The sequence below is a fragment of the Lipomyces arxii genome (genome assembly GCF_038497795.1).
Source record: "Lipomyces arxii strain Phaff 12-163 unplaced genomic scaffold V1512scaffold_3, whole genome shotgun sequence".
Taxonomy (NCBI): domain Eukaryota; kingdom Fungi; phylum Ascomycota; class Lipomycetes; order Lipomycetales; family Lipomycetaceae; genus Lipomyces; species Lipomyces arxii.
Genome location: NW_027117702.1, coordinates 505222 through 522750, shown reverse-complemented (window position 1 = coordinate 522750; position 17529 = coordinate 505222). Strand labels below are relative to the sequence as shown.

The 17529-nt window shown below is 45.2% G+C and overlaps 7 protein-coding genes across 7 annotated transcripts; 3 read left to right on the top strand and 4 right to left on the bottom strand.

The window, feature by feature from the left end:
* Positions 1 to 46: 46 nt before the first annotated feature.
* On the top strand, positions 47 to 1695 carry V1512DRAFT_259288 (uncharacterized protein). The gene has a single exon (XM_066915615.1). The coding sequence runs from the start codon at positions 139 to 141 to the stop codon at positions 1579 to 1581; it is 1443 nt and encodes a 480-aa protein (XP_066773073.1). The 5' UTR covers positions 47 to 138; the 3' UTR covers positions 1582 to 1695.
* V1512DRAFT_101580 (translocation protein Sec62-domain-containing protein) lies at positions 1619 to 2646 on the bottom strand. Its single transcript, XM_066912860.1, has one exon. It carries the CDS (start codon positions 2551 to 2553, stop codon positions 1657 to 1659), a length of 897 nt encoding a protein of 298 aa, XP_066773072.1. The 5' UTR covers positions 2554 to 2646; the 3' UTR covers positions 1619 to 1656.
* Positions 2647 to 2686: 40 nt separating this feature from the next.
* On the top strand, positions 2687 to 3208 carry V1512DRAFT_259286 (uncharacterized protein). Its single transcript, XM_066915614.1, has 2 exons — positions 2687 to 2809; positions 2851 to 3208. The coding sequence occupies exons 1-2, from the start codon at positions 2700 to 2702 to the stop codon at positions 3101 to 3103; spliced, it is 363 nt and encodes a 120-aa protein (XP_066773071.1). The 5' UTR covers positions 2687 to 2699; the 3' UTR covers positions 3104 to 3208.
* On the bottom strand, positions 3149 to 5661 carry V1512DRAFT_259284 (acyltransferase ChoActase/COT/CPT). Its single transcript, XM_066915613.1, has 2 exons — positions 5436 to 5661; positions 3149 to 5392 (listed from the first exon to the last, which is right to left on the bottom strand). Exons 1-2 carry the CDS (start codon positions 5592 to 5594, stop codon positions 3188 to 3190), a joined length of 2364 nt encoding a protein of 787 aa, XP_066773070.1. The 5' UTR covers positions 5595 to 5661; the 3' UTR covers positions 3149 to 3187.
* Positions 5662 to 5809: 148 nt separating this feature from the next.
* Positions 5810 to 8569, bottom strand: V1512DRAFT_101530 (eukaryotic long-chain fatty acid CoA synthetase (LC-FACS)). The gene is made up of 5 exons (XM_066912859.1): positions 8192 to 8569; positions 7834 to 8144; positions 7719 to 7788; positions 7402 to 7668; positions 5810 to 7358 (listed from the first exon to the last, which is right to left on the bottom strand). Exons 1-5 carry the CDS (start codon positions 8414 to 8416, stop codon positions 6054 to 6056), a joined length of 2178 nt encoding a protein of 725 aa, XP_066773069.1. The 5' UTR covers positions 8417 to 8569; the 3' UTR covers positions 5810 to 6053.
* A 1-nt stretch (position 8570) lies between these two features.
* V1512DRAFT_101529 (NUDIX hydrolase domain-like protein) lies at positions 8571 to 9858 on the bottom strand. The gene is made up of 4 exons (XM_066912858.1): positions 9538 to 9858; positions 9342 to 9491; positions 9268 to 9290; positions 8571 to 9218 (listed from the first exon to the last, which is right to left on the bottom strand). The coding sequence occupies exons 1-4, from the start codon at positions 9813 to 9815 to the stop codon at positions 8620 to 8622; spliced, it is 1050 nt and encodes a 349-aa protein (XP_066773068.1). The 5' UTR covers positions 9816 to 9858; the 3' UTR covers positions 8571 to 8619.
* Positions 9859 to 14798: 4940 nt separating this feature from the next.
* Positions 14799 to 16315, top strand: V1512DRAFT_251820 (uncharacterized protein; the record flags this gene model as incomplete). The annotated part of the gene is made up of 2 exons (XM_066914688.1): positions 14799 to 15147; positions 15222 to 16315. The coding sequence occupies 2 exons, from the start codon at positions 14799 to 14801 to the stop codon at positions 16313 to 16315; spliced, it is 1443 nt and encodes a 480-aa protein (XP_066773067.1).
* Between the last annotated feature and the right edge of the window lie 1214 nt (positions 16316 to 17529).

The window sequence follows — 17529 nt, the reverse complement described above, 5'->3', positions numbered from 1 at the left end:
CAAGGATGTTACACTAAAATGGGTCAATATTAATACCACCGGAGATCGACATGCTCGGGTCTTATCACCAACCCAAATTCTTCACACTCTCCACCACAAACACAGAACACATAACAATGGACGATCAAAACATAATCAATGAATAAAAACAATATCGAATCAATTTATTCAAATCGTCAATCTTTCGTTGACTTGAAAGAAATGCAAAAATCAAAAAAGAAGAAGAATTCAATCAGATCTTTATTCGGCAGAAACAATTCTCCTTCAATCTCAGCTTCTCCCTCAACTTCAACGCTTTTGTTAGACGAAACGCCTGATTCTTCTGTTCCTGTTTCTCCAATGACTCAGTTAGACCCGTTCGAATCATTATCTGAACAGCCAGTCAGTACTTATTACAAAAAGTTGTCCTACTCTTCTGCTACTTTACAAGCAGTCGCAGTCGATACTCTTGAATGTAATGCTCATGGCTCGCTGTTCACGGCATTTTCAAAGAATTCAACATTAGAACGAAGAACGTTCGTGCTCCTGCCTCGGGCGATACTGAGATACCCTGTCAATTCAACTTCGCAAACCTCTCCGGAACAAGTTTTGATGCTATCCGCAGAGTCAGTAGCATACGCCTCAGACGACATCCCCGACCACGAATACGTCCTAAGAGTGTCCGAGCATCCTGAACCGCATCAACTAGACGACAGCATCTCTCCCGTCACTTCGCACGAAGATTCCGGCGCCGCATCTACCACTTCTTCTCGTCGCTCGTCAATGTTCTTCCACCACCCAAACATATCGAGCCCGTCTTTTCACCACCACTCAAAAGATCCTTTGTCTTCAACGAGACACAGTCACCACTTGCCGCTCCGACGCGACCACGATAAAGCGAAAACATTGCTTCTAGTCTTCGGCACGGCAAACGAGTTCATGCGGTGGATGGGTCTCGTGCGCAGTCAAGTCAAGCTTCGTCGTGAGTCCGACGAGGTCAGGATCGGAACCGACGACCCTGACGATCCGCTCGAATCATCGCAATTCTCAACCGACTCACACGCGCTCTCGGACCGTATCACAAGACCGTTATCGTCAACAACGCTGTCGGCAATGGCTCTGTCTTCCAAACGACCGTCCGTGGCATCTATAACCAGCAACTCGGCCAATTCGCTTCGCCGACCCGCAACACTACCCATCCCGCGCAACCTGTCAACCGTGTCTGTCGAAACCTCGTCATCATCCGAATTAGATTCGTTTTCAAAATCACCACACATGGTCACCGCCACTTCTCATCCGACTCATGCACAGCGGTTACAGTCTCGCCAGTCGCTGCAACAGTCTCTCTCAACTTTTGCAATCAGGCCTTTACCTGCCAGACGAGAATCAATGACTTTATCCCGTCCACCACCACCGCCGACAGCCGAGACTGAAGACTCGGACCCGGACCCGATCGACTCCGTAGCACAGTCGTTACGTGCAGTCAGGCTCAAGCAACGAAGGAAACACGCCCGGTCCTCGATCGGCCCACCGCCAAATCGACCTCTACCGCCTGTTCCGATGACGCCAATATCGCCAATGTCGGATGACGTCAAGGCATAATGTGTTTGTATATTAGGAGTTTGGTGTATGACAATTAATTCGTATTTACATTCTATCTTGTCATGGCATTCTTGTTTATTCTGCGTCTTCCAATGTCACGCTTCTCTTTACTCCCTCTTTGTCCTTCTCTTTTACTCCCTCTTTGTCCTTCGCCTTTACTCCTTCTTTGTCCTTCTCCTTTACTCCCTCTTTGTCCTCACTCTTCAAAGCCTTTGCCTTCTTGGCCTTCTTGGACTTGCGCTCAGGCTTAACGTTCCACGCGTAAAACGGAATAAAACTATCAACAAACCCCACATCTTCAAACAAGTTCGGAAACAGCCATAATCCAGGCGATGCGACAAAGTACGTGACGCCAAACAACACCAGCCTGAAAATCGCCATTGCGAAAAACGCACCGAGCAGACATAGCATCCCGACCGACAGATACCACACCCCACGTCTCAGCACCGGTGGCCACAGCGGGAACAAGACGACCGTGAAGATTGCAATCGCGAACAAGCCCGCGTATAGGTACGTCGTCAGCGGCACGTTCTCCCACATCCACACGTAGTAAATGTCGTCTGCACTCGAGACGACCTGGTCACGCACAATGATCAACGTTGGCTCGCCTTTGACTTTAGACAGCGTGGCCACAGGCGGCAGTGGCGCATTCGGATCTTGCTTCTTCTTCTCTTCGTACACGCTCCTTGTCAACCTCTCGACCCGGATCGCAAGCTGATTCATAGGTAGCTCGCGGAAAACAGCAATAGCGTCGTCCTCGGTCTCGATCGCAGGCAACAATGCGTTCTTCTTACACGCCTTACCGTACGCAGGCGACATCAACGCCCGGATCCCTCGTTTGCACCGGAAAAAGTCCTGGCGCTTGCCGTTCAGTATACCTTGCCGCATTTTCAACCCGGCATTGTGGCGAAGAAATGACGCAATCGCAAGTGACGTCGGACTCTTGGCCAGAGCAGCTTCTGGTCTGTTCATTCTCTCGCGTTGTCTCGTGATCTTTGGCTGTTGACTGAGGTGTCCCTGAATGCCACGTAGTAAGCTTAAAGTCACGTGCACTACGCCCAATATCCATTCTCACCACTTCGCTCTCCACACATATTTTATAATCATTACACACTCACATGTTTTGTCTACGCTACTTCCTCTTACTGGTGTTGATTCCAACGACTGGCGCATCTCCTCATTTTCTCGCTTTGCTTCTCATTAACTTATTCATCTCTCATAAACCATGGTACGGTCTCTGTCCTCGTCAAGTCAAAACTAACAGTATAGTGTATATTGCTCTCTTCTGCTTCTCGCTCTCTTCTCGACGACCTGCTACTTTAACGATCACTGCTTTATTGACACAAACGCTACAAACTTTTTTCTCCCGCGTCTTTTTCTCCCGGCTGAACTCGGATCAGACCCGAAAGCAGTGTTCGACACTCTTGCAAACCGCGCCCTCTTTACCGTCTCGTCGTTCAAAAAAACATCGTTCCTGCGCGAGTTTAGACTGCCGTGCGTTGCAGTCAACGTCAGATTGTGACGAACTCGTTCTTACTGTACAGCATCACAACCCCGGAGTATCTTGTTTTTATGAATTCATTGTCTTACTATATTACTGTCGTACTCAAATATCAGTCAACCTCAGCTTGCGCCCGACCTCATGTCTCACTCCTCGCCGCAACCTGTGTCGATGCTCGCCTTCGACAAACCCGTCCGGCATGACCGCACTCCGCACCGCGTTGCCAACCACGTCCGGCGTTTTGGCCCCGAGTCCGACAACGTCAGACCCGTCCCGTAGTAAAATCTCCATCTCGCCAACGTCAAAATAACCGTACCCGCCCAGCATGTCGCCCGCAGTGTCATCCACCATGGTCTCGCTCTTCCGTCTGAGCTCCTCGACCTGCCGCCCTCGCCGGGTAGTCGTCTTCTCGGGCTTGCGATCCCCCTCTGGACTCCGTGCCCGCGTCCCCGTACTCCGCCGCTGCTCGGTCGCACGCAAAAGATTCTTGACCTCGTCAAAATAGCTCTGCAAAGTGTCCAAAAATCGCCTGGTCTGCCGATGCTTCGACGACGCGCAAATCGAAATGCTGTCCGGCTTCACAATGTAGCCGATCCCAAACCCGTCCTGGCTGGTTGGACCGAAACCAAACAATCTTAGCGACGGGTTACCGCAATTCGACGTGCTAATGACAGTCGTGTTGAGCTTGTCCCACCCGCCGTCAGTAAATATGGCCGCCGGCAACGGCTGTGCGCCCTCACTAACAAAACTGTCGGCCTCCGGAGACGCTTCAGACAGATCGGACACATCCGGGTATCGTTGGTTCATGCAGTAGAGTGCGTACAAATGTCTGTCTTGTCCGAGTCCTTGCGAACACATTTTCGTTATCTGCACATGCGTATCACACGCCTTTCTCAAATACTCAATCTTGGTCTTTGCCGGCGCATCCTCACAGAACTTGCGCACAAACGCTACCGAGTCCTCAGACACGGTTCTAATGGCTTCAGTCCGACCGTGAAGAAAGTATTTCGTCATGGCCGGCTCGTAAGTGCACTCGACTTTGCCATACAACGCATAATATGCAGCCTGAAAAGCCATCTGCACAAACGCATCTGGCGAAAACCCGACGGACTTGATGTAGTTCATGCCGTAGTGGTTAAACTCCAGCACTTCAAATTCGTTCTGGTGGATCAGATCTGCAAGCCGGGTTTCGGCAAACCGCAGCGCGAGCGACAGTTCCGGGATCATGGTCCACTCGAGTTTATGCGGTGTCGTACTCACGTCCCCGAACGATGTCGGGTCGCGCTGAGCCGGATCAGGCGATTCAGACGCCCAGAGCGACGGCGCGTGCCCATTGATTGATTTTGCAAACCGGAGGATCGTGTCTGTGTAAATATCACTAACGAACCTGAGCACCGTGTGTCCGTCGACGCCTGTATGCTCAAAGTTGATCCCAGCGCTGCCGTTCTTGGTCACGATGATTTGCAGCTTGTCGTACCATCTGTTCGTGCACGTACCGACTTGCACACCCTTCTCCACTACACTGGTGCCGCACAGCATGTTCATCGCGAGCTCGGACGCGGTCTGAGGGGAAGAATAGTCAAGACAGAGTATAAACAGAGCAGAGTCGACAATTTGCAGACACTCGTGATTATTCGACTGTTCATTATCCGAAGACACAGACGAGTCATCTCCCGACTCGCTTTGCGACAACACATCCCTGACCTGTGCCCAGATCCGTCTATTTTCCGCTGTCAGGACTCCGACAGCTCCTTTTGCTGCCTCTGTGACTGGTGTGTTTTGTGCGTCGGCAATGATCGTCTCAAAATTCTGCGCCAGATCGCGCTCGGTCATGATAATGTCTGAATTTTCGTCCAACACGTCGAACCAGTAAAACTGCGACCGCGCCAGTACGACGATATGTTTTGCGCCGTAGTCGGATTCCATCACGCACCCGTTCTCTGTCGGAATTCGCGCAGTGCCAAAAATCCGGGAGTACTGATACATGCACAGTGGCTTGCCTCTGACCGTATCTGGAGATAATTCTTCTCTTCTCAGTGCCCTGACAAAAGAAAGTGTAGACACCACGAGCGATGCAGCTCTCGTGACTTGGTCTGTTCGTGCTGGAGTCGGATCATCTTCCAGTAAAAAGAACGGATTCAAGTTTAAAACAACTGGATTATCGAAATTCAAATACGAATCATACCAAAACTGTTCAATATATGATGATCTTGTACTTGCGTACGCTAATAACTTTTCTTGTAATTCCGGACCTTGCTTTAATAGAAATTCCCGAGCAGCTTCTTGAGTATCTTCATGTTCTTTTGCACTCTACTACATTAGCTAATACATTTTTAACAGTATATGAACTAACCTGTAATGGCTTTACAACACTTAGATATCGTTCAATCGTATCATTTAACGAGGGAATTGGTAATTTTGATAATTTATCTTGACCTGCGAAAGTAATTCCATTTGTTTGTTGTTCATAAATACTAGGAGTAGCGGATGGCATTATGTTCTTTACACTCATCAAAGAAAGAAGAAGGAAATTTAGTGGAGCTTTTATACAATTCTTGTTCTTCCCACTTGACTTCCCCGCATCGAAGGAAATGATCTCATTCAAAGTTCCCGGTCTCCGGGTCCGCTTCCGAATCTCCGAGTCCAAGTTCCGCCGGGTCGTCTCATGGGGTTAGGGTGTTTCTAGTAGTTTTTATTATCTCTTTATTACATACTAAGTTAACCGAATTAAGTCGAATTAAATGAATTAAAGAAACGATTAATAAAATAACTTGAAAAATCATAATTTATTTACTTGAAAAATCAAAAAAACAACTGATCCGTTACAGCTCTTAAATTGAAATCTATACCGGGTCAGTCTTAATTACCCCGGATCAACGGAGCCGCTCTCTTCACGGTTAATACACGTCTCGTTTATTGACTTACTTCTTCTTTAAGTAATTGTGAAAAGCCCATCTGGGAAAGGGGGCCATCACTTGCGCAGCTTGCGAGTCATGTCGCCTTCGGTATACATCGTCTTTATGAGGCCACTATAAAAATTCGTAGCAGACGGGCGTTTTAACTTCAACGTTGGTGTCAAGATATCGTTCTCGATGGTGAACGGGTCGACCATCAACCGCAAGTTTCGCACCTTCTCATACCCTTGTAACTTCTTTTCCTTGGCCACGGCCTCAAACTCTGCCAGTACGGCTTCGATAACAGCCGGCTCCTCGCACGCAGACTTCATGCTCTCGACATCTAACGGACTGACAGGTTTATTCAATATTTTTTCAGCAAATGGCGAAAACGTCAATGGCTCGACACCGGCAATCGCAACAAGATACGCTTCCAACGACGAACCGGTGATGAATAACTGCTGCACAAGCGGACACCCGGCCAGGTACGCGTTCTCAATCTGTTCCGGCGCAACGTACTCTCCCTGCGCCAGCTTGAAGAAATTCTTGACCCGGTCGATTATAAACACCCGACCGAGCTCGTCGATCGCGGCCACGTCGCCGGTGTGAAACCACCCGTCTGCGTCGATCGCCTCCGCAGTCCGTTCCGGGTCTTTGAAATACTCGCGAAACACTGTCGTGCCCCTGATCAGCAACTCGCCTCGCGGCCGCGGCGTGTCCGTCACGTGGTAGTCTAGCTCAGGCACGTCGCGCAAACAAATCTCGGTCGTGACCGCAGGCGGACCGCAGTGTCCAGTCACCGTATAGTCGTCTCTCTGCCCGACAAGACACCCTCCGTGGGTCTCAGTTAGACCGTAGCCTTGGGATATCGGGACTCCGAACGCGGCCCGCAGGAATTGGTGCGTGTCGCTCGACAGCGGCGCAGACCCACTGATCATGCTCGCAACCCTATCCATGCCTGCGTTCGCGCGGACTTTCTTTGAGATCAGACGATCCCACAGTCTGTTATTCGGCCCGGTACCAGCCTTCAGCGACGCAAGCTTGACCCCAAGTCCGTGTCGAGCAATATTAGACCGCCACCCGGTCGCGTGCACGGTCTTGTCCTTGATTGACGCCTCCATTCTATTCAACAGTCTTGGCACGGTCGTGAAAGCAGTCGGCCTTACTTCCAACAAGTCTTCTAGAATCTTGAGAATGTTGCCTCTGTAGAACGCGACCCCGGCGCCAGCGGCCATCGCAATGCCAATCGTCGCGCGCTCGTAAATATGTGCTAGTGGGAGGTACGACAGCACGATATCCGTCACGCTGTTGTCGCTTCTAGTTAAATGGCAAAATCCAACCGCCAGCGCGGCCACAAAGTTCGCATGTGTCAGTACGACGCCCTAAACTTTAGCCAGCAAACACTTTGAAGCATGCACAACATACCTTTGGCGAGGCAGTCGTGCCAGACGTAAAGTTAATGGTCAAAATGTTGGAAGGTTTTGGCGGGTTATGCGGTCTTGGATGCTGTTTCCCCATTTCCTCAACCTCGGTAATTGTATAGATTAAGATGCCTTTTTCACTTGCCCACGCTTTCAAAATATCGGCTTTACTTTGTCCTGGCAAGTCGTTTTCTGACTTGAGCTCGTCCATTGAGATGATAACTTTCAAGTTTTGTAGTTCATTTTTCAGCGACAAGATTTTCGAAATGTGCTGCTGTTGTCAGTCTTGCTCTTCACACTTCACACGACAACACGACGCACGTTGAGAGAAGCGACCATGATCGGCGCTTCAACGGAGTTGAGAATGAACTCACTCGAGTTGGGTCCAAGACTATATCATCAGCGCAGCACACGGCACAGCAAACAACACACTTACTTGTCGTATAATGGCACGACAATCAGGTTATACGCATGACACGCAAGGTCAGTAATGATCCATTCTGGCCTGTTTTGCGAAAACAGTGCAATAGCATACTGTTCCGTCATTGTGTTTCCCAGCACGACATCATTCAAATGACACATGCCCGATCCCAGATTCGTCCTTCGTTCTGCTGCAACCGCGTACGACTGCCACACGTACGGCGACCATAAATCCCGTTTCGGATCGACCAAGTACCGTGCACCTAAAAAATCCCTGTCCGGATACGTTTTGGCCGCGTGTGCAAACGCGTCGTACTGAGTCCTGATCTATGGTTTGTGAGCACATCATAATCGACGACCAAAGTCCAACTCACCAGAGGATGCGGCGACTGCACGAGCTTATCGACCGAGGCCGCGTTGCGGTACACGGGGGAATACCCCGGCCTAGCACTGTTTTCGAGTGCAACAGCTTGCTTCTCACCGAATTGCGCCTGCACGACGGTGATTGCGTCCTTATCGAGCACCGGCTGGTCTGCTCTGACCGTAGACACAAATAAGTCAGTTGGACCCGGTTCTTTAGGACGGTCGGGTATTCCCATTTTTGCCTTAATAAATATATATATATATATATACAACCGCGTGAGTTTATGAATTGGGAATTATAAAAGAATGCGTATTTTGTTGGGCCTTGTGAACTGGACTGGCCCAAAGCGATTGATTGTTCGGGGTTTGAGCCACACGCTTTAAACCTTGATTACGCTCTTTCATCTACGCCATGTGATTGCACTCGCGAAACGCTCTATTACAACCGACGACGCAAAGACTTCAGCTTAAGCACAATCTTAACAAGCATAAACACTCCAACACTGCATCGTAAAGCACACGCCAGCGCTACCGCAATTGCAAAGTTACCGTAGTACCTGTCGACAATGTACCCCTTTGAAGCACTCCATACGGAATCAGACCCGCCGAACCCGCCCTCGTCGCTGTCACGGCGGGAGAATAGCTTCATGAACAGCCGCGTGTCTAATTGCCCAGAGTACGGTGTCAATGGCCGTTCTGCTCGAGTCGCCGGATACGCCAGGTCGAGAAAATCAACAATGATCCTGTGCGTCAGGCCCCAGACTGTCATTTTTGGCACATCGTACTCTACGTGATGTCCAACCGCAATCTCGGGCGAGATGTGAATCCCGGCAAAGTACAATTTTCCGACACAAGACCGGACAAGGGCTCGCAAAACTGAGGACCGCATTCGCGAACTAGCAATGTTGCCCGGCTCGCGAACGTATCTGGTCTGGTTTGCAGGGTCCGCAATGTACGACAGCGGAGTCCAGAACGCGAGTGCGACCTCGCTTTCTTGAAGCTGAAGCGGTATCGGGTCCGTAGTCGTAATGACAAAAACTAGCATTGTGAGATTGAAATTAACTTTTGACGATTGTCACGAACGTACCATATGTACATAAAACCATGATACTGTATTTGTATCAACATCCACATCTCTAAATAACATACACAGATACTTACATCTGACCACCCCAATGCGCAGTCACGTATCGCTGTCCCAATGGGCCGACATACATTCCATATTTATCCAAATCCAGACCAACTTCTTCCATGGTCTCTCTCTTTGCCGTTGCCAAATCAGATTCGTCTTCTGGATCCCGTCGTCCACCTCTGCCACTGTTAGTGATTTAGCCGCCTGTCGTCGACATGTACTCACGGAAGAGCAATATGCCCTGACCATCTATCTGAGTCCCGTGTCGAGCGTTTAATCAGTAGCACTTCTGCATCTGAGTCATTCACATGATCCAGAAAGTCCTGCACGGTCGCAAACTTCTCTTGATTTGATACCAGAGAGTTGAACCTGACAATCAATGACACGGCCGAATGCCTTATTGCGCCAGACGCGACCGTGCCAGCCGGATCATTGTTTTCAGGTGTTACCAGCTGCAACTCTTCCCGTTCGCTTAATGCTTTCAATGCTGCTACTAGGCTCATCTTGCTCAAGATGAAGACGCATACGAGGGCACATTCGCGGAAGTCTAAAGTGTTGAATCCATTTGATTAAGGTTTACCCCTGTAATTGAAGGGTTGCGGGGAGAAGTTGACACTTGGCACAAGGACTTGTGCCAAGTGATTTACAAAGTCGTCGCGTTAGAATGGTCTTTAAAGAAAACGTCAGGTGTTGTGGGTGATCATGGTTTTTTCAACCGATTGGTGATTGTGTATAGCGTTGAAGTAAGTAAAGTCAGCGAAAGTGCGTGAGAGAGTAGTGGGTACAAAGTTGAGATTCCGCTGAATAGTTGGAATCCAAGTATAGTCATCACTATATCAAGCGTACTACTGCTTAGTGTAGTATGTTCTTTATTGTGCTGATTATGCCAACTGTGGTTGTCTGTGCTTGAAGTGATAACTGGTAAAAAGTAGGCAAAGGACAGTCATTCAGATCGATCATTTTAGCACAGCACAACATCCGGCATATAATACGGTAATCAAGACCATCTATTTCATCATAGTTCATCATAGTTCATCACAGTTCATCACAGTTCATTACAGTTCATTACATTGTACGACTTTGCTGCATATGTCAATTATATGACAGTCTGATAAGATGGTCTCGCGAATCAATTGCTTCGATGATCTTATTGTTGTACTCGACAACACTGTATCTCTGTTGCAGCATCAAGAACTGTCTGATTGAACTGAACTTCTGTTTCTTGCTCTCTTCTCTGCTTTGTGCTGTATAATTTGCGTATTCCGTCTTCGTTTCTTCACGCCCCACTCTAGCGACTATTCCTATAATTGAGGTACTTGCCCACTAAATAGTTGCGATACAAAATCACACAAAGAACTAATCAAATGATTACTGTCAAGTAAAATACTTAACCCGTATACCCTGTATGGGTGTGGCAACTGAGTTATTCGCTAAGCCTCAACTCAAGACTGTGACTTTTCTTTTGACCACGTCTTTTAATTCTGCAATCGCACTTGACAAATAAAACTCCAACAACACAAACTCAACGCCACTAATTGAATATTCATAAACAGACGAAACGACTTACTTAAATAATCTGCGATTTCGTCTTGTTCTAGAAATAGAAGCCCAACCCGGGTTTGACAGCTAACGCCAATGTCTCAACCGTGCGAAACTTTATCCTAGCGTTCGACTATTGGTCCTTTGTAGCTAGGCTGTTTGATACCGGGACATGGTCGAATCACGTTTTGATTGAATGTGTTAGAAACTATCATTAACTAAAGTAGGAAGTTATTTAGTAAAACAAGAAAAAAATAATAATAAAAAGAGTAGGTGATGGATTCGGGTTGAAGGGTTTTAGAGTTTGACGAGATAATGTTTTCTCATTCACGAGATTCCCGGTTTGACAGGTCCATAATGCGTGCATTGCGTGCTTTGCATGCATTGCATGCTTTGAAGGTGGGTCGACGTGGACGCCGAGAGATTAAGTGTTCCGCACAGTACCATATTCTTAGGGTTAAATTATGTACGATTAAATTCCAATATAAATATAACAAAAAAAAATAATTACTATTATTTATATAATAGATTTATTAGTATGAATTTGAATAGATAATATACAGGACTTATTATATATTGAGTGATAAACATTATTTAAAGTTTAATATAAATGAGTACACTTTATGTTTGACGTATGCAACTCAGACATGCGATATCGCTCTCTCTTGCTGCTAAAATGACTTAAATTTGTTTGCATTATCAAATTAGACCCTTTGATTATAATTCATAATTGTTTGCAACTAAATAACAGGTTTTATTGCAAATTGTCAAAAATAGTAAAGTAGATCATTAGTGAAGTCACAGAAGTATATTTGGTATTTTCGGCTTGTGCTCTTTATATTTTAATTAGTTGATAGTTTACATCACAATATACTATAGTCGTTAATAATTAAAACAATAATAAATAAAGAAATCGGAGATAAATTTTAAGCCTGTTAATCTCCAACAGAATTTAAGCGAGCATTGAGCATATCTTTTGAAGATCGGTACTATTTTATGGTTACGCGAGAGAGAGAGAGACCAAGGCCAAAAACGTTAATAAGTTCTGGATAATTAATAGAAAGGAAAAACGAAACCAGGTTTGATTGCACTAATTTCGCCGGGTCAGATCTGTAATGCGTATGGTTGCATGCGTGTGTGTGACCAACCAGAGACATACAGTCACTCATTTCCTTCCTATCAACCGGAATCAAGAGGCACAGTTAGGGTTAAAAAGTGCGGGACATGTTATTATTGGTTATTAATCAGATTCTTGTTATGTGTCAAAACAGACACAGGTACCTTAAATTTTGATGCCAGACAATATGTCAATTCGGTATTATGCTATATTATACAGTGCTAAAATATTAGTTATAAATATGACATCTATTGATTAAAGAATATTAGAGAGATCTGTACTTAGATTAAAATATTATTGGGTGCAATCGCGTATACGAATGGATCGTTATACAAGACAGGCTTTAATTCAAACCTACCCAAGACATGATCTACCTGTCGTTTCCATCCGTTGTGAATAAAGGGGGAAATGCAGGAAGATGAGGAAGAGGAGAGGGGGGTGGGGGGAGGTACATTCACATAAACAGAATAAGTAACTCATCACCCCCACATAGAAGTGTAGCCAATTTGTATTTTTCATATTCATAAATCTCATGCAAATCAATTCTCCTACATGTCAAATACACACTACAACTCGCAATACAGCATGATAATTGAGAATCAGTAAACAATTGATTTATTTAAGGTTCTCGGCAGCTACATCTAAACTAACCTAGTCCGTTTACTAGGGTATTGTGTAGGTCAAATCACAAAATGAGAGAAATACTGTAGTGAAAGGGGCTCATCCGGCTCATTTAGTGACATAAGACTCAATCCGAAAATAGAAAAGAAGCCTTCATCGAACGCGAAAAGAACACGGGCAAAGACAATGAGCAAAGTAAAACTAGCATTATTTCTAGTGTACGGACAAAAAGAAGTTAAACTCCGACGCAGCCGGTTAATAATGTTTTATATAAATTTGAGATTTTGCCACTAATCCCATGGCAGTAGCAGTAGCAGTGCCAGTAGCAGTAGCAATAACAGTAGCAGTAGCGTATGATTTATGATTGGGTTCACTGCAGCCACTCGGAAGTTCGTGCAGTCGTGCAGGGCAGATACAATTGGATCTAAACTGGAATATTATGGAATGCCGTTTCGATAGTGTTCTTTTGCTTGTTTCAATTCTTGGCTCATCTCAAATGGAAATGTGATTTACAACCTGGCAGATTTCTGTATAGCCCAAAATCGTGTGCGGCTCAACGATGTCGTGCGGCTGAGAAGATGAGATATTATGGAGCGAGAGACAATCAATCAATCAATCGAGTCTGTCAGTGCCCCGGTACTACTAGCAACCAATAGGCGCACATAGTTAAGTTTATTAAATCAAATATTAATTTAAGAAAGATTAAAGACCGATATATAATTCATATAAAGATATAGTTATAGCCGAGTTCAAACATTTAACCCTGATTTCATTGAGACTGGTGGCTGTTAATAAACTTACTGTTGAGTCGGCTTATTGCTATTAGGCACTGTGTAAACATCGATATGTCTACTGTGTTCTACGGTACCATAAAAATGTTTCAGTTATATTCCATATTACATTAAAAGACAACGATCCAAAGCAGACATGATCGGAACGGTATTTCGTCTCGTCTCTTTTATGTTTTGAAGTTGAAGTTTTAGGTTTGGATATGAAGATTTGAATGAGGAGGTTGTTCGCGTATAGAGCATTCCAAAAGCACGTGCAAGTAATAAAACAAAGTGGACGCTAGACTAACCAAAGGCACTTATTGATTAGTCGTTGATTAATTAAAGCTTACTAGCAACTTTATAACAACTAATGGGCTGATCATTTGCATATTCCATCATTGTTGCGCTCCTATCAATATCGGAGTGTGAAGTCGCCGGCAGCCGGTCATCGGCGATGTGGCTTTAATTTAAGGTTTTATTAATAAGAGGGGCAAAAACAAGATTCGTACCATTTTGTATACACACAATCCAAGTGGTTCAGGACCCAGTTCAGACATGGTTAATGACAGGAACATTGCCCCTGAATATGTGCGCAGGTCAATCGTAATTAGCAGTACTCAAGTCTCTTTCAGATAACTGCTGTTTACATATAAATTAAATTATTCTGCCTGTGAATGATATAAATATACGCTATTATCAATTGCCAATATATGGCACTGACCTGTGTTAACTAGATACACTCCTATACAGACTCAAATAAAGTGTCAATGCTTTCAATTTTGTTGTCTGACCCGAACACAGCCCCGTAGTACCGGTTTAGTACTGTTTAATACTGCGGAAGAGTGTACTGTTGTGTACCTTACTACTATTGGCAGTGTGCAGTTACCACTTTACCCTTCACTCAACTCAGGGCACTCTCACTCAAGTGCACTCACTCACTACTCATCTTTACGTCGTCTCCCTCTCTCTTTCTTTACGTATTCTCCAACACAATCACACCCCACTATTTATCCAAATACCTCAAGTTTTAGCTATATCGCGAAAACGTTAATCCGTGGCGTTCAACCCGCATACTTTTTAGCCCTACAGTGTCAGATTCTAGCCTGAACGCGTTTAAAGATTCATTGTACACTTGCGCACACATACACACACACGCACTCACACATATATATATACAAATATATATATATATATATATATCTTTGGTCACAAACTTTGCTAATCTTTCTTCTTTTCTTCTCTTTTCCCTCCCCCTTCTCAATTTTCTTTTTATTTCTTTCAATTATACCTTTATATTGTGATATCATATCAAATATAAACTGAACATGTCTTTCGTCAACACAGTCTATTCCTCAGTCCTCGGCGGCCGTTGCAATTGATTCCCGTCTTTTTGACTCGAATTTCACACAATTAGCTCTCCATCTATTAAAGAACGGTCTATGTCTGTTCTATCTTACGCTCCTGTCTTTGAATCCATTAATTCCTCTTCTTACAACCACTTTTCCGCTGCCCTCGATAGGTCGATACCTTCTTCTCACAGCACTCATACTGCCGCCCCTGCCACTTATACCGCCGCTCACACAGTTGATCCTCGAAATCGGACTCATACTTCTTTATTTGACGCAAAGTCGCAACAGATGGCAGACGACCTAAGGTTTGCTATCGACGACGATTCTTACGACCAAAGACATTTCCACCGTATAGCTGCCCAACCTCAACAAGATCAGCATCAAATCCACTTGCAACAGCAGTTTCAGTATATTGACAATCAAAATTTGCATCTTGAAGGTATGTTTTAGTTGCGCACAATTTCGCCCAAGTCGCCCGGCGTCTGAAACATGGATGACTGACTACTGATCTAGAAAGTGATGACGAGATCCCGTCAACTCGATTACCTTCAATTTCAACTCTTTTAACTTCTGCACCAACTTCTTCGTCAGGTGTACTTGCCACGGCCGCTCCAACTAGTATGTCGTCAATAAATCGCGGAATGCAACAACAGCAACAACAGCAGCAACAACAGCAGCAGCAACAACAGCAGCAGCAACAACAATTACAACAACAACAAAATTCTATGACAGCAAGATTAGACTCACGCAGTTCGGCGTCGTCTAGCATGTCATCTAACACATCGACACGAATCTCACCTACGCTCTCGACCACACCAATGACACAAGCATACGTGCTTGACCAGTCAAATGCCATTTCTCAACCTCGGCAAAAGGTCTACATGCCTCAGACAAGCATGCCTATGAATGGCATGCAAATGCCTACCAGTGTCTACGGTAACCAACCGCAGTACATGTATCCAACAATGCACCCACAACACCCGGCAGCGACCGCAGCTCCGCAGATTGCTCCGCCAGCAATGTCGCCTACTGTACCGCAGTACGTGCAGTCGCCACAGCATTACTACGTTGCGTCAAGTGGGATGCCGCAAACTGCAACCATGCAGCAGTCGTACCAGCCAACAGGTAGCAGCGCAGGCCATTTTGGGGGCATGCAATCGCAGCAAATGAACGCACAGCATCTGGCACTAAGACCTATTTCAATGCCAGGCATGCAGAGCATGCCAATGGGAATTGGTTCACAAGGACAGCGAATGGGAGTCCCAGGCCAGCCTGGGCAACTAGGTCAGCCAGGCCATCACCAGTCCCTGAAACCAAAACGCAAGCGGGCATCACAGGAACAAGTCAACAGGTTGAACGAAGTTTTCCACCAGACGTTTTTCCCGTCCACCGAGCAACGGCTCGAGCTTTCACGTGAGCTCGGCATGACTCCACGCACGGTACAGATCTGGTTTCAAAACCGACGCCAGGGCTGGAGAGCTGAATCAAGACGGTCAACTAATGGAGGTCACTCGCGCAACGCCTCGGGTAATCAGCAGATGCATGGTTATCATATGCGTGAAGAAGACGAGCTTGAAGAGGAGGATACTGATGAAGCTAACCCGTGAACTTTAAATGGATTTTTACTATATTTTCCCCTCCTCCACCGCAAAGAAAAAAATGTATTTTTATGTATTAGAAACGACGGCGGTAATCACGAATATTAGAAATTTTGTGTATTTTGGTGTTTTACTTTCAGATTCGAATTGTATGATTAGCTTTTCAATGTTGATATTTTCTAAAGTCGCATCATTTTCTCTCATTATTTGTTATTTTTGTTGGATGGGTCATCTCAGTTACGATCAAAAGCCATATTGATGGACGCTAGTGATAGATCTACAACATTGGTTGGTTAGACTACGAATGATCGGCACCAGCAATAAAAAACACAAACGGCGTCGAAAGTCAAAAATCAGAAATATTTCGATTGCACAAACCGCGCAGTGTTGGCGTTCAAGTTCGCCACCATTTAGCTTTTTGTCAGTTGCCGATTCTTCTTCTCAGGTAACTCAAAAAGCATAATATGCGGGTATAGCAAATGGCACTTTGGAATACCGGACGCCGAAAAATGTCTTGTTTCAAAAATGCGTCGTTTGATTTATCCCTGAGTTATATTTATTATCATTTTTAAACTATTCTCGGTTAAATGATCTTCAAACCGTCTTGTCTTGAATCAGATATAAATTGAACTTCTTATAATGAAACAGAAACGTTTTATCCAAACACAAAGCTACTGTAGATGGACCCCTGCCTATGCTAGGACTGACTGTGTTTAAGGCGAATAAATAAATGATCATTTATACATTATTGTGGGTATGCGGAATGGAATTATAGCTGCTTAGCCGTCTGTGCTTCCCATTACGCCTTCTTTAAAGTGTCTAGTTACTAAAAGTAGCCTCGTCGTGGCTTTAGTGTATATCTTACTAAACCTAATTTGATACGAGTCACTTGGCTTTCTGGTTTTAGAACCAAAATTTAGTCTTAACCGTAAACAGATGGACCCGGCCCTGTCAAAAAAAAATAACCCTTTTGAAATTATTTAAGGTTTTTACATTCGAGAAAGTGAGAGAGGAAGTTTGATCATGATCGATTATGATTATTTGATGAACGCTCTATGAAATATACGGGGAAATAATTTCTTTGAATTACTTTAATGTGAATTTCATAGTCAATACGCAAAGTTTTTTTTCAAAGCCCATTCGTTTCTATTCTATTACAATTGGTTGTATCAAGTCAACGGTCCATTGGTAATTTTTCGTTTTGAAGTAGAGACATAAAAACG

Excerpts from the sequence above, each read along its gene's own strand:
- V1512DRAFT_259288 (XM_066915615.1), top strand. The coding sequence starts at position 139 with ATGAATAAAAACAATATCGAATCAATTTATTCAAATCGTCAATCTTTC.
- V1512DRAFT_101580 (XM_066912860.1), bottom strand. The coding sequence starts at position 2,553 with ATGAACAGACCAGAAGCTGCTCTGGCCAAGAGTCCGACGTCACTTGCG.
- V1512DRAFT_259286 (XM_066915614.1), top strand. The coding sequence starts at position 2,700 with ATGTTTTGTCTACGCTACTTCCTCTTACTGGTGTTGATTCCAACGACT. Across the intron at positions 2,810-2,850 it reads TTCATCTCTCATAAACCATG|TGTATATTGCTCTCTTCTGC; the intron begins GTACGGTCTCTG and ends CTAACAGTATAG.
- V1512DRAFT_259284 (XM_066915613.1), bottom strand. The coding sequence starts at position 5,594 with ATGAGTGTAAAGAACATAATGCCATCCGCTACTCCTAGTATTTATGAA. Across the intron at positions 5,393-5,435 it reads GTGTTGTAAAGCCATTACAG|AGTGCAAAAGAACATGAAGA; the intron begins GTTAGTTCATAT and ends CTAATGTAGTAG.
- V1512DRAFT_101530 (XM_066912859.1), bottom strand. The coding sequence starts at position 8,416 with ATGGGAATACCCGACCGTCCTAAAGAACCGGGTCCAACTGACTTATTT. Across the intron at positions 8,145-8,191 it reads TGCAGTCGCCGCATCCTCTG|ATCAGGACTCAGTACGACGC; the intron begins GTGAGTTGGACT and ends CACAAACCATAG. Across the intron at positions 7,789-7,833 it reads GTCGTGCCATTATACGACAA|TCTTGGACCCAACTCGAGTG; the intron begins GTAAGTGTGTTG and ends CTGATGATATAG.
- V1512DRAFT_101529 (XM_066912858.1), bottom strand. The coding sequence starts at position 9,815 with ATGAGCCTAGTAGCAGCATTGAAAGCATTAAGCGAACGGGAAGAGTTG. Across the intron at positions 9,492-9,537 it reads TCAGGGCATATTGCTCTTCC|AGGTGGACGACGGGATCCAG; the intron begins GTGAGTACATGT and ends TAACAGTGGCAG. Across the intron at positions 9,291-9,341 it reads GCGCATTGGGGTGGTCAGAT|TATCATGGTTTTATGTACAT; the intron begins GTAAGTATCTGT and ends ATACAAATACAG.